General features: G+C 39.2%; 1 protein-coding gene across 1 annotated transcript in view; it reads right to left on the bottom strand.

The window, feature by feature from the left end:
- Positions 1 to 286: 286 nt before the first annotated feature.
- Positions 287 to 14583, bottom strand: part of LOC134661234 (protein obstructor-E-like) — a 29123-nt gene continuing 14826 nt past the window's right edge. The window contains exons 2-5 of the mRNA XM_063517218.1: positions 7319 to 7558; positions 6401 to 6589; positions 1897 to 2111; positions 287 to 475 (exon numbers count right to left, since the gene is read on the bottom strand). Of these exons, the coding sequence (XP_063373288.1) occupies positions 413 to 475; positions 1897 to 2111; positions 6401 to 6589; positions 7319 to 7558 (707 nt within the window). The 3' untranslated portion in view covers positions 287 to 412. The remainder of the gene's footprint in view (positions 476 to 1896; positions 2112 to 6400; positions 6590 to 7318; positions 7559 to 14583) is intronic.

The raw sequence follows: 14583 nt of genomic DNA, 5'->3' as shown, positions 1-14583 counted from the left end.
GTCTTATGCTGTTGAGATAAGACTTTCCGGTTGGTGCTACATCTATTGTCAAGTAGCAGTACTGATAGTACCGCTACTCGATGCTAGATGTATAGACACTGAAATTAATAGTCTGAACTGATGTATGGAGTGAGCACTCTATGTACTTTTTTCTCTATGACATAGCCAACAATCATATCCCAAGCCACCAGGGTCGCTTACAAACGCTACACTTTTGATATCGCGTGAACCGAATTTCAGCCTTTAAGAGGCTGGAACCAATAACCTGCCTGGCCTATTCAAAAGTATCAAAAGGGTAGCTTTCCTAACGGACGCACTTGTTTCGATTGAAAATAACGCCATCTAACGGTGACTCTTTGAAAAAGCCTAGCTTATTTGTCTTCTCGTAGGTACTTTGTGACAGTCCCTAGCCTCAGTTCCTGGGCCTGGGGCGTTGCTGCGACTGCTCCTGGAACTCGTTGTTCGGTCGCTGGTTCTGTTGGAAAAAAAATCATTCATTGTAAACATTCATTCACTCATTAGGACAGGAGGTGCATACTGAATGCTCTTTGAGTATGGTCAAAGACGCATTTTAAAGATGCAAATACACGAAAAATTGGGACGTGCCTCCTTGAAGTTATGGCGTTAGCCGCGAAAGCTGAAGGGATCGGATTAATTGGTTCAGTCCGGTATCCTCACGTTTTCCTTCACCGAAAAGCATTTGGTAAGAATCAATAAATTATATTTCATAAGTACCTACCTACATAAATGTTTCATACATAAAACTCATTGGTACAAGACGGTTTAAATCCACGATCGTCGGCTGAAAAAACTCAAGGCTCTTGAAAAAAGCTACCTAATAAATAATGAAACTAGCTGTACGTAAAGTGTAAAATGTGTCCCAGGATTCATCTTTCCATTATACGACATTCTTTAAGGTTGGCTCTTAAAGAATGTCGTATATGGAGAGATGAATCCTGGGAGTGTCATTTCTCCATACAAACGTACTCGACTATTTCCACCGTGGGTTTTGAAGCTAGAGCAATATTTTTTTCAACAGCTCCTGTTTCGTCTTAAAGTTTAACTTTCTCTCTATGTTCCACTATTGTCTATAATCTATATTAAGTTGCTTGGTCATTAACAAAACATTACAGCAAACTTACAAATACCGTTTCTAAAATATAGATCTCTAATGGTCTTATACAAATTACGTAACAAATCACCAATGGCGCGATGCTCCAACAGCATTGTTAACTTTGTCGGATGGACATGCCATGGAAAGGTCATTCTTGTCACGAACAATTCATTAGTGGAATGAAGCGAAGCTGTTGCCGCTATTATTATCTATAATATCTTTAGTTTCTCTTACGTATAAGGTTTGAAGGAAAACGTAGACGTCTGGGACTTTTGTGCCGAAATTACTTTCTATTCATATTAGCACAGAATAAATAATAGTACTAGGTACAGAAGGTTCATTAGGGTTCCGTACCCAAAGGGTAAAAACGGGACCCTATTACTAAGACTCCGCTGTCCGTCCGTCCGTCCGTCCGTCTGTCACCAGGCTGTATCTCACAAACCGTGATAGCTAGACAGTTGAAATTTTCACAGATGATGTATTTCTGTTGCCGCTATAACAACAAATACTAAAAACAGAATCAAATAAAGATTTAAGTGGGGCTCCAATTTTTTGTTGATGGTGCGGAACCCTCCGTGCGCGAGTCCCACTCGCACTTGGCCGGTTTTTAACAAAACGCGTCTATTGCGACAGATATTTATACCTGACCGTCTAGCATGAGTTGCGTTCTCGCGCTAGATGTATATATGGAGTCGCGAGAACGCAATTCATGCTAGCAGGTCTTATACATACATTTATATATATATATATATATATATTGTTAGTCACTAAAATGTGCATACCTGTCTCTCTCTAGGCTCATCTTCCGGCGGTGATGGAGTGGTGGTCGGGATATCACATTCCTCAGTGGGAGGCACCACACAGCGCAGAGAACGGCGGTCGAACACCAACATAGCTGGGCAGCGCTGAAGGCGCGGGTAGCCCCCTTGGCATTGCCAGTAGCGGTTGCAGGATTTGCCTAGAGGCACATTGCCGTTGGGGTCTTCGTTGCAGAGAGCTGGAAGGAAAAACAAACTTTTAAGCACTTTATAGTTCCAAGGTATCTGGGAAGGTATCTAGGACTGACTTCTGACCGCTGCCATCTAGATCAAAGTTGTCTCTAAAACCTTCAAGTAGACAATAATAACCCTTCATTAACCGTCTGAGTTAATTTCTACACGAGTATGAAAGTTATCTGTATTCTGAGGATCTACTGCGAATCACATTCGACATGTTGCCTCTGTGTCGCACTTGTAAATTTGTACGTAAGTGTGACAAGGATGCGACAAGTCGAACGTGGTTCGCGGTAGGCCCTCTGTATAGTTCTCATTAAGTTACACAGTGTCACTTTCAAGCTTAAATGCAAATTCGAGTTGAATCGCGAGGCAAAAACCAATTACGGCGGAGCTTAATTTAGACGGAAACGCTGTCTGGTTTACAGTTACACGCTGTATATGTACTCGTAAGTTTATACAGGGTGGACACTAATGGGTCAGGAAAGAATCATGAAATTAAGAAACAATTAAATCATAATAGATTTTTATTTACAATGTTAGACCAAAATTGGAATATAGGTACTTCTTCAATGGGGTTGGCAACTGTCTGTATTTTTTTTATATTTATTATATATAACGTAGGTATTCTATATATTTGAAATATTGTTACTTCTAATTTTTATCTTATATTATTTATTTTCGCCCTCTTTTATAATTTTATTGACTTTCCTCTAGTCTATTGTACTCAGTGCTATATTTGTCTACCGTTCTTCATCAATTCTCATCTACTCAAAGATTAACTGGAAGAAATCCCTTAAAGGGATAAGTTCGCCTCTGTACTGCCTATCCTGTGCCATAAATTTGTGTTATGTGTTTTGTACAATAAAGAGTTTATACATACATAGGTACTGTCCAAGGTTTGCATGGCACCAGCGTAGGTTCTACCTGCCGCTAGTTTTGCTCTATCAAATTTGGCTTAAATCCATATCACCCAGGCCATAAAATTACACAATTTTAGGGATTGACAGGAGATAAAACGCCATCTGTAAAATACGTAGACCGGCCAAAACTATTTATCTATTCTCACATGTCTTACTTCTCTATGACACGATTTTATTCTTCATCCTGTATACCTATATTTTAAATCGTATCATGCATACACCGTTACAGTCTTCAGACACTTTTAATTTCCATGGAAATCAGACATGGCGTAGGTAGGGCTGGTCCGTGCCGTGCCCGCACTATACTACTTACTAAATAGTACTTAGTAATTAGTATTGTACTATATTTCGTCAAAACTTACTTTTAAATATCATCCGGGCTTCACCACTGGACGGCTTCGTCACTTTTTCTTTAATATATAACATCTATTTCAGTTTATAATTTGTCTATAGTAGTAATAATAATCTATATATACTTAAAAATTACAATAAAATAATTTAATTTGTTCCCAAAGTTGTGTAGTAAAAAAACTCATTTCATGACTGTTTTTTTTTCTATTTGCACCATTAAGCATGCTAGCTTTTGCCCACGACTTCGTCTGTGTGGAATGATGATGATGATGACTGATAAAAAAGAACTATCCTATGTCCTTCCCCGGTGCTCAAATTATCCCTATACCAAATTTCATCTAAATCGTTTTTTTTTTAATAAAGTGTGAATTTAAGTGTGAAGAGGTAAATAAATAAGTAACAGAAAGAGATACTTTCGCATTAATAATATTAGTAGAACATTGTTTAAAACCCTCCCCGTTGTGTCCCGCCTACATTATCTTACGGTAGGTATGAAAAGTCGTACGGTTTCTGCAAATAATTGAAAAAATATTTAAACCAGATATGGCTGTAATTGGTGCATAAGTTAAATAGAGTCGGTCTAAGGTAACTTTTCACCGACTTGAATAAAACAAAGTGAGGGAGTATTATGATAAACATTATCACACATTGTCATTACAAATGCTATTTCTAGCTTATTTTCAAATCACAGACTGTAGTTAAAATAAATGATTGAAATTATAGCAGAATTATAACGTAAATTTTAAGCCTAAGTACGTTACATAGGTAACATATTGGGGCCTGAGTTATTGTATTAAGTGTGATTAATTTATAAGTTTTAATTAATGCAAAATGGCACTTCTGTTAAGCTACTGCATTATTTTTTAAAATTCTGAGAGATACATAAGTTCTATCGATCGAAGGTGGATATCATTATGTTGATATCAATGAAAAATGATGGAAATGTAGCTTTAAGTATGTAAGTGCGAAAGTGACGCATAACATGACAAGTGATAAAAATGCGACCATGATACCACCACAGTACAAAGCCAGCAATGCGTAGATTTACGGCTGATTTCCATTGATGGCAGGCAGAAATCGCATCGCATTAACTTTCTCCCTAATCGGATCGCTTGTAAACTGTATCATACGATTGTTGTCGCGATATAGGCTAGGAGCTAGGCACGACTCGCTCTTGAAAACTACATAAATGTCAAGATCGTAGCAAGTGAAAATCCGTGGTCTCTGCCTACCCCTCCGGGAAATAGGCGTGTTTATATGTATACATGTATAAACAGCGGTATCCGCAATTTTTTTATTTATTTAGAAAACAAACAGCCTTTTACGTATAAGTCTTACAAAAATTTAGTATAAATAGGCTTAAAGTTTCCTACGTAACTAAGAAAACTATTGCATAGAATTGTAGATATCATGATGATGCATATTTGGGAATAAAGTAAAATGAAACGATGCACAGATAACTCCCTAGAGTTCTAAATTTTAATTTTAGTTCGAAGCTATCAAAGCGACGTACCGTCAGAAAAATTGTGAGTTTATAATACCTAATAAACTAGGTAAGCACGATAAATAAATCACACTAGCTATTAGGCACTAGATACCTATCCTGCAAGCGTATTTTGGATAGTTTTATGTACAATTATACCGCCATCATATCCGTACTGTACTGTACCTATAACTTTCATATTTCACTAACGACATAAAGGTTTAAACTCTCATCAGCTCCTGGACTACGACTGATTGGATTACAATCAGCCGCATCGATTAATCGCTCGGTTAGTTTGGCAGGAGAAATCGATTTAATGATCGAATAATTAACCGGCTATTCGCCGAAACAATGATCGTAATCGAACTGACTCATTTGTCAGCTCTTTGGTTAATAATACACTCGTAACTGATTGATTGCGTCTAGTCGTTGGTTCAAGGGTTATACTCTCATAATTGTTTCGCTGTGTTGTGTATGTGTGTGTGTGTTGTACCTATTAGACTGAGGGAGATAACTCCCGAAAGTCCCGAGCGAGTGTTGGCTGGAGGGGCCGGGCCGGGCGCATTCGGCCGCAGTGAGGAATAGAAATGAACAGTCTAAAGGCTTCGTCACACAGGCGCGTTTTCCGGGCGGGGTTTGAGCGGGACGCGCCGCTTTTACATATAAAAGCTCACGCCGCGCCCGGAAAACGCGCCAGTGTGACGAAACCTTAAAAACTTCCCAAAAAGGAGGAAAAAAAACTATTTGACTATTTTACTCTTATAAGGTGCCTTCGGGTCTGAAAAACGGCTGATTGCGCACCATTCTCAAATCCATCCACTTAAAGTATCTATCAATCTAAGTAGTACGGTCGCTACCCCAACTTAAGTACCCACGGCGCCATACTAATTGTACAGAAAAGTGGAAACTTGTGTTAGGGAACCGACTGTACTATTAATAATGACAGGAAGTAGGAACGGAAACCAAACACCCTAAAGTAAAAAAAAACCTATTCTGATTATGTCTCGCAAAGAAACTAATGGCGTTATTCATTAACGGCTGCTAACTTAATCAGTTGATGATCGTCGTTTATTTTGTCCCTATCTGTCGTTATGTCATAGAGAGGGACAAACGACGATCATCAACTGATTAACTTAGCAGACGTTTATGAATAACGCCGTAAGAGTATGTATATCTCGCTTGGTCTTTAACTTTCAAATCAAGGGTGAACAGGCACCTTCTGTCTTCTTCCATCGTAGGCCACGTCTTCGCCTCGGCTAGTATGTGGCCATGAGTAAGCCCATCACTACATAGTAATAAAACAAAGTCGCTTCCCGCTGTCTGTCTGTCCCTATGTATAAGTACTTAGATATTTAAAACTTTAGATAGAAACTAGACATAGATATTTAAAACTATTTAAACAAAAAATAAAAAACATCTTGTCTGATTTTAGTAAGAGTAGGGGCATTAAATTGCTCGTTGTTTATGGAGTTAGAAAAACATATTACTGATCACGACTAATGGCACCCGTATAAACCAAAGAACATTGCAGACTTACGGTGTTTCTGACAGCCGTCTACGTTCTCAGGCCAGTCGCAGGAGTGCGCGTGCTCGTTGTACAGCAACCCGCCGATGCAGAGCTGCTCTGTGGCCGTGCCGTTCCAGCACGTCCAGTAGCGCGTGCACGAGGTCTCGTGCCCGAAGATGCCGTACAGCCAGTCGCAGTGCTCCGTGCCGATCGGGGGATCTAGTGGGGATAACAGATCGCATTAGATATGACACCGTAAGATTGTGAACCCGTTAGTTTACAATCTAACGTAAGGTTAGGTTAGTTTATAATCTCCCTACCGTCAGTTTATAATTTAACTAGCGAGATTATAAACTGTCGAGTGTTTACAATTTTACGGTGACAGATATACATAACTATACTATACTTGGTCTAGCAAATTTCAGTACAAAATGGCGCCAAATTTGAAAAATAGCATTGGTAACACTACGTTTGATCTGTTCGAAAATCGCGTGTCATTTGTATCTTATGTGTGTACAGATGTAACAGTCGCCATCAGATATATCGGATATATATGTTCAAAATATCTGAACAAGCACTCTAACGCCTTGACAATAGAGGCGTGTTCAGATATTTGTGAGCACCTTGGCCGCTCCGATATATCTGATGGCTGACTGTAAAAGCTACTTTTTCGTTTCCTAGGGATACCATACTTTAGTTGGCTTTACATTGCTACTGAGACAATCATGAAATAATTGCTCTAAACTCCGTCTAGAGGATTCCTAGTCTATGCTACAACTCGACGACTAGCGCCTATTCTGCGTGAAGGGGGTGGGGGGTAGGTTAATCCAACCTTAATGATCATTAGACTAAAATGGGACTGGTTTGGAAACGTTTTGGCGTATCCATCAAAGTGTCTATGGAGCTTTCTGGCGAAAGTCGCACTCCCAGTTATATAAATGTACTTACTTATCTGAACCTTAGGGTACTCGCAGTAGTTCGACCTCCACGGGTAATCGCAGCCCTCAGTCACGCCCCTGTGCTTCCCAGCGAATACTAGGCCGTTAGGGCAGTCGTACTGCACCGACTGGCCGTTGTCGCACTCCCAGTACTTGTCGCAGTATTTGTCGTCGCCGACTACGCGTGACTTCGTCTTGCAGGGGTCTTCGATCTGCGCGCAGGTGACTACGGACGCGAGGGAGATGGCCACTGTAAAGAAAAAATATTTCTTGAAGACTTCCAAAACATTATTGTAAGTTCTCCAACCCCCTTAAAACTTAGCTTGTCTTTTTTTAGGCGTAACCTTGAGGTACTTAATATGTAATTTTGAAAATTATTATGTACCTATAAAATTGATACAAAGGAGATAGACGCATATGTATAGGTATCATTATCCACTGCTGGCAGTAATACATCCAAACTTTCATATGTAGCCACCTACACATTCCTAGGTACGTAACTATCTAACAATAGCAGACGCAAAATAAAATACAAGATTGATGTATTTCTTTGACGTCTGTCCGTGAACTGAGACGTAGTATTCTTAAAAACCACCTCACGACAAAAGAAAGACATGACAAGGCCGGAAAAGAGTCATTTAATTATGTCGAAAAAATGGCGGAAAACGTACCATTTCCTTTTCCTCTTTTTTACAGTAAATAGACTCCGAGCTTTCCATTTCCGGCGTAATCGGTAATCTTCCTTATCCGTATTAACAAAGTGTTGTTTTACAAATATTACATATGATAACATCTATGTAAAATCTTTCTACTTTTCAGTCTGTTGTTAGAATTTAATTTAATTTTTATTTTATTTTATGTTTATTTGTATTTACTGCTTAAATTTACAGTCAAGCTACACATGTTAAAAGGAGTACCGTGACATTATTTAAACATTGAAACTAACAATTTACTTAAGTTCAGATAACTATACATTGATTGAGCTCGAGTCAAAAAACCGGACAACTGCGAGTCGGACTCGCCCACCGAGGGTTCCGTACTTTTTAGTATTTGTTGTCATAGCGGCAACAGAAATACATGCATCATCTGTGAAAATTTCAACTGTTCACACGGTTCATGAGATACAGCCGGTGTCAGACAGACGGACTGAGGAGTCTTAGTAATAGGGTCCCGTTTTTACCCCCTTTGGGTACGGAACCCTAAAATCTAGATTCAGTGCAGATTTGTTTATTCATCCATGTTTGCCCGCATCGAATCTGTGGTTGTAACACCTGTTAGGCACGGACAGGCGACCGATAAAAGCTTTGCGTTCCAAAACGTTACAACCAAGAAACGTCGTATCTTCTGTAGTGTGCACTCAATTTTGAACCTTAGCCCACTAGACACAGTTGCTTTTAAACAGCAGTTTTGTAAAGATACGAGTTGTGAATAATTTTGAAATCGAAGCTGGGTATTAGGTATTGAAGTGATTCATCAATTTTGGGTGCATTTGGGTCATGCAGGTTTACAGGTGCAGTTTGAGGCCGAGCTCCCGTGTGCCCGGGCGAAATTCCGAGAATTTCAAATATTTAACACTACCTACAAAAATTGCGATAGCTTTAATACTTTTGAAAATTGATGGATGACTCACGCTAGACCGGGCCAGGGCCGGGCCGGAGCTACCGGCGCTTCGTTTTCTATGGAAACCACTACCTACGTGATCACGGATCATCCGTCATAGAAAATGACGTGTCGGACGCCTCGGTACGGGCCCGGCCCGGTCTAGCGTGAGTCATCCTTTAGTCTCTTTTTTAGGGTTCCGTACCCAAAGGGTAAAAACGGGACTCTATTACTAAGACTCCGCTGTCCGTCCGTCCGTCCGTCCGTCCGTCCGTCCGTCCGTCTGTCACCAGGCTTTATCTCACGAACGGTGATAGCTACACAGTTGAAATTTTCACAGATGATGTATTTCTGTTGCCGCTATAACAACAAATACTAAAAACAGAATAAAATAAAGATTTAAGTGGGACTCCCATGCAACAAACGTGATTTTTGACCGAAGTTAAGCAACGTCGGGCGGGGTCAGTACTTGGATGGGTGACCGTTTTTTTGCTTGTTTTTAGGGTTCCGTACCCAAAGGGTAAAAACGGGACCCTATTACTAAGACTCCGCTGTCCGTCCGTCCGTCCGTCCGTCCGTCCGTCCGTCCGTCTGTCACCAGGCTGTATCTCACGAACCGTGATAGCTAGACAGTTGAAATTTTCACAGATGATGTATTTCTGTTGCCGCTATAACAACAAATACTAAAAACAGAATAAAATAAAGATTTAAGTGGGGCTCCCATACAACAAACGTGATTTTTGACCGAAGTTAAGCAACGTCGGGCGGGGTCAGTACTTGGATGAGTGACCGTTTTTTTGCTTGTTTTTTTTGCTTGTTTTGCTCTATTTTTTGTTGATGGTGCGGAACCCTCCGTGCGCGAGTCCGACTCGCACTTGGCCGGTTTTTTTTTGCTTGTTTTGCTCTATTTTTTGTTGATGGTGCGGAACCCTCCGTGCGCGAGTCCAACTCGCACTGGGCCGGTTTTATTAGATTAAGTTGCTTGGTGTAACTGAGCGAAAGAAAGCGAAGGTCTCCGTTTCAGCTTAGGCAAAAATACTTCACCTCTATAACTCGCATAATATCTCAATTGATTCTTGTTCAATTTTCTAAGCAGGTTCGATATATATAGTTTTTTGTCATTTCTTGATGTCTGAACTTAGCACGGTCTGATTCTACAGGTTTCTGTTTTAAATTATCTCCATTTTAATACACATTTCAACATTCCCAGGGACTTCCCAGCAAGGCAAGAAATGATTCCCTTACAATCGGAAAAGGAAACATCCAAAAATCACGAAACCAGTGCAGTTTCAAGTTTCGTCTGTGCCTAAAATAGAAACAAGGCCCGTGGGAATGCAATTACAGAACCCGTCTCGGTTAACACGTGTAGGAGTGGGGTTCCTAATTAACGTTTGGTATCACTATACAAAACGTAGGAGAATGACTTTCCGTAATTCCGGATTTCAATGGAATCTGTATGGTTATCCGTGATTCCGGATCTGAAGGGAATAATATGGACAATTAAATTTTAAAAAGCAGAAACGTCTGCGAACGATGCTATTAAGCTTAGAATAAATTTAAAATTGGAAAATTGCTGCTTTGCGTTGGGTTTAAGAAGTGTAAAGCTCTTACGGTAGACGTCGCTAGGGTCCCCTAGACCCATATGGTGGAAAGATTCGCTGGCTACGGATGAGGTCTTGGTGGCTCAGTCGGCAGAACGCTGGAGTATCGATCCAGAGGCCGTGAGTTCAAGTCCCACCCAAGGTAGTAATTTTTCCACTTTTAAATTTATTTTAAGCTTCATATGGACAATGCTGTGAAATACATATTTTGTGACATCGTGACTATGAACCGGTGACACGTTCTATGAATGCTAGTAGTTTAGTAGGCAGTCGGCATCAATAGAAGCTAATTTGTCGAGCGTACGTAATGAGAGAGGCAAATACGTTTGATATAGATGTATCTCTCTAACTATTTGTAGAACTACGTATTAAAACGTGGCAAATACTACCGTAAAATGGCTACTGCTACAAAAATAATGTATTCCAATTTAAAATGGAGCTATAGTAATACTCATAATAAAAAAATCGATCCAACAATCTTCCAAAATCACCTTTGTATGAAAACCCAACTCACCCCAAATACGAGGGACTACGGGGTGAGGTGGGATTTCCTGTTTATCGTCAAAGTTATGAAATGGAACTACCCAAAATAAAATAAAAACTAAAATACAAACGTCCGGAACACTTATTATATACTTACAACATTCAGTTTGCATATGTAAAAATAAAATGTTATCGAGGTTTGCAATGTCCTACTCACCCCATTTTACGGTATGTAACGTGCCTTATCCGCTAACTATTGCAATGCTGACTCTACTGAAGCGCAGATTTTTGTCTTAAAGGTCTCGTAACCAAATCATACAATTTCAAATACCTAAGCAAAATCTAATCTAATGACGACAGATGTCAACGATATCGTCTATATACAGTCGCCATCAGATATATCGGACCGGCCAAGGTGTTCACAATATCTGAACAAGCGCTCTAACGCCCTGACAATAGAGGCGTGCTCAGATATTTGTGAGGACCTAGGCCGCTCCGATATATTTGATGGCGGCTGTACCTGTATAACGAGGTAGCGCAACCATCTTAACCGTATTAAACCCTTAGCTAAGTAACATCGTATTTTCATGGGAAACATATACATATAAGGTAAGGAACCAAGATTCATCATAGATCGAATCTTGGTTACTTATATATATGTAATTACTTCGTTCCTTAGTGAGCTTTTTTTTTAATTTATTTAGGCAACAAACAGTCATTAACTAAAATAATGTAATAATACGCAATGTATTAAAGACCTTGAGTGCCCTACTAATTCCTAATTTAAAGTAGCTAGTATAGGAGCAGTAAGCGGAAAACAAAAAGTTATGATTAAGTAACAAAGTTATTAGTAACTTGAGTGCAATAGTGCATCTAGCTTTATTAGGCAACCGACGTGCGATAAGATGGAAAGTTGTGAAGTTATGTTGTATTCTACTGTTTATGTAAAACTCTTAAGTTATGTTCGAACAGGCGTTCAACTTTACGAGGCGGTCGTGTTGATGCATATCGAATCATTCATTTAATTTCCAATATATGTATTTATATTTTCGCCGCAAATTATGTATGACTGTGTAATTGAAAGTTTATATCAATGTGTTGAGCAATTTCAATCAATAATTCGTATCGAATGGAAAGGTTTTTAAAATTCGCACACCGCTCTTGTCTATTCCGAGTAGGGCTTGCAATTCGAATATTCGAATTTGTCGAATATTCGACCTGTTTTGATATTCGAATATTCGGCCGCACAGGTTTCGAATATTCGAATATTTTTTATTACTATAAAATAATCTATGTCATCCGCTGTAGTTACAGTTTCTGTGTGTTTTACGGGTATTTACAGTGAATGAGGAACGGTAGGTACCCAAATATGAAGGAAATAATATTTTTAGTATATTCCTCTCGATAGACTTCGTGAATACAGTTAAACCTAACTCAATTTAAAAGAAAATGAAATCAAAAAGTATGTTATTTTTATGGTGCGTAAGTTTTAAGTTAAAGGGTCATTCTGTTTATTCAGTACAAGCGTACGTTAAGCGAATTTTTGAAGTCTAAACCTTGCCCCTTATCGCAATTCTTAAATTTAATCATACCAAACCTGCCCAACTTGGTAATCTAACCATGCACCTAGAGATTGCACGACGGATCCGAAATGTATGGGAAGATCCGCGGATCCGGATCCAGATCCGGATAATTTCATACATTCCGGATCCGGATTGCAAACCCTACATGCACCTTTAGCTGACGAATAATCCACCCAGTCCTCAACTAACTTTTTCCCTTAAATAATCCAATATTATATAATTAGCCGACCATTAGGAGTGATAACTTGCCAAAACAAATAAAGTCAATAAAGATTCAAAATACAATGAAATTAAAGGCCTTTTTACAGGCCTCAGAGTGATTACAAGTTAATTTAAATCGGAAAATAATTACCTACTAAAAAAAATATCTTGTGTTTGGATGGTTAAAGTTATATTATTTCACGCAACGACGCATTTATAATAAGTTTTATCTAGAAATATTAAATAGGTACGTCTAATTTTGGCGTTTTACTTGTTTTTATAAATGAGGGCAGATGCCTTTATAAGATTATAAATAGTAGGATGATAAAATCTAGTCAATTAATTGGATTTCTGCCAAATATCCTTAGTTTTAGCAATATGTGAAAAAAGCTTTTGAATTAAACGATAATAAACCGATTTCTCGTCCCTTTTCTTATTTTTTATAATATTCGAATAATTATTCGAATATTCGAATACGTCGTCAGAAAAAGTCGAATATTCGAATATCTGAAAGTTTCGAATATTTGCAAGCCCTAATTCCGAGTAAACCGCCAATTTGTACCTACACCGGTGGCCACTTTCCATCGATTTTCCATGGTGCCGGCCCAATCCGATTAGTCCATCGTTAAGTGGTTTCCCCGTGAAAGGGGATAAAGCGCTGCGTGTATGAGGGACATATTGGACGCAAGATGCAAATTATGCAATCTTTGGCAGGACTTCCCGTCCCGACACACGTGGTGATTTTTTAAGTAAATAAGTAGGTACATATTTTTAGACATTTTGTAGTCAAGTATTGGTTTTTGTTTAATAACAAGTGTGACTTTATTTTATACCACGTCGGTGGCAAACAAGCATACCTACGGCCTGCATGTAAAAGTAACTTTACACTAACTTTTAAACTGAAATTTGGTATTGAGATAATTTGAGGCCCGGGGAAGGACGTAGGGTAGTTTTTATCATTTCTAGAGGAAAAGTCGTGGGCAGAAGCCAGTATTTATATAATATTCTAAAATGAGCTTCGCCGAATGCCAGGAAATGGTTCCAATTTAACTTCTAATACTAGACGTAAACTAACATGCAAGACCAACAAACTGGACGAACCAAACATAAACTTGTAAAATAGGTCAAATCGTATCGATAAGGATTCCAGTAACTCTGATTCCTTGTTATACGAGTATGTAAATCAGAACACGATATTTTCACGCTCGTCACGTTCTTGGAACCATGTACCTATCTACAACAACTCATGATCCCCATTCAGAAAAACATTATCTACCTCTCTATCGCTCGAGTTGGCAAAAGCGAAAGAGGTAATTAACAAATTTCGATTTTTCAATGTTGGCGGTAGGCTCGCATGCGGTACAACGCGGCAACGCCGCTAGTTCTTTTGGCACTTTTGGACCAGGGGGCTAAGCCAAGATGACGATCGTACATTGACGAACTTCAAACGTTTTGGGATGGGGAAAATTGTGAGGGACCTCCCTCACAAACTTGAGTTGTCCAGTGGCAGATCCGAGCCGATCCGATTCCGATTTAAAAATTTGATTAACACAACTAAAACAACCGAAACTATTTATCCGTATTAAAATCAATACGGATTCCATTTCTAGTACCTAAATCACTTTATCTAAATGTAAACCTACCGTAGGTTGTAGGTGTATAACGTTTTCCACATATTCCGAGATTGCATTGCCTTGCCCATAGACTAAGGAATCCTCTAGACTGAGCATAGTAACGCTACCCCCTCTGCCACTTATACGGTAGTTTTACTCCATCTTCGAGTCAATCCCGTGCCGTGATTGGTCTGT

Source organism: Cydia amplana, chromosome Z (assembly GCF_948474715.1).
Source record: "Cydia amplana chromosome Z, ilCydAmpl1.1, whole genome shotgun sequence".
Taxonomy (NCBI): Eukaryota; Metazoa; Arthropoda; class Insecta; order Lepidoptera; family Tortricidae; genus Cydia; species Cydia amplana.
Note: the sequence above shows the minus strand (reverse complement) of the source record. Positions and strands in the feature narration are given on the sequence as shown.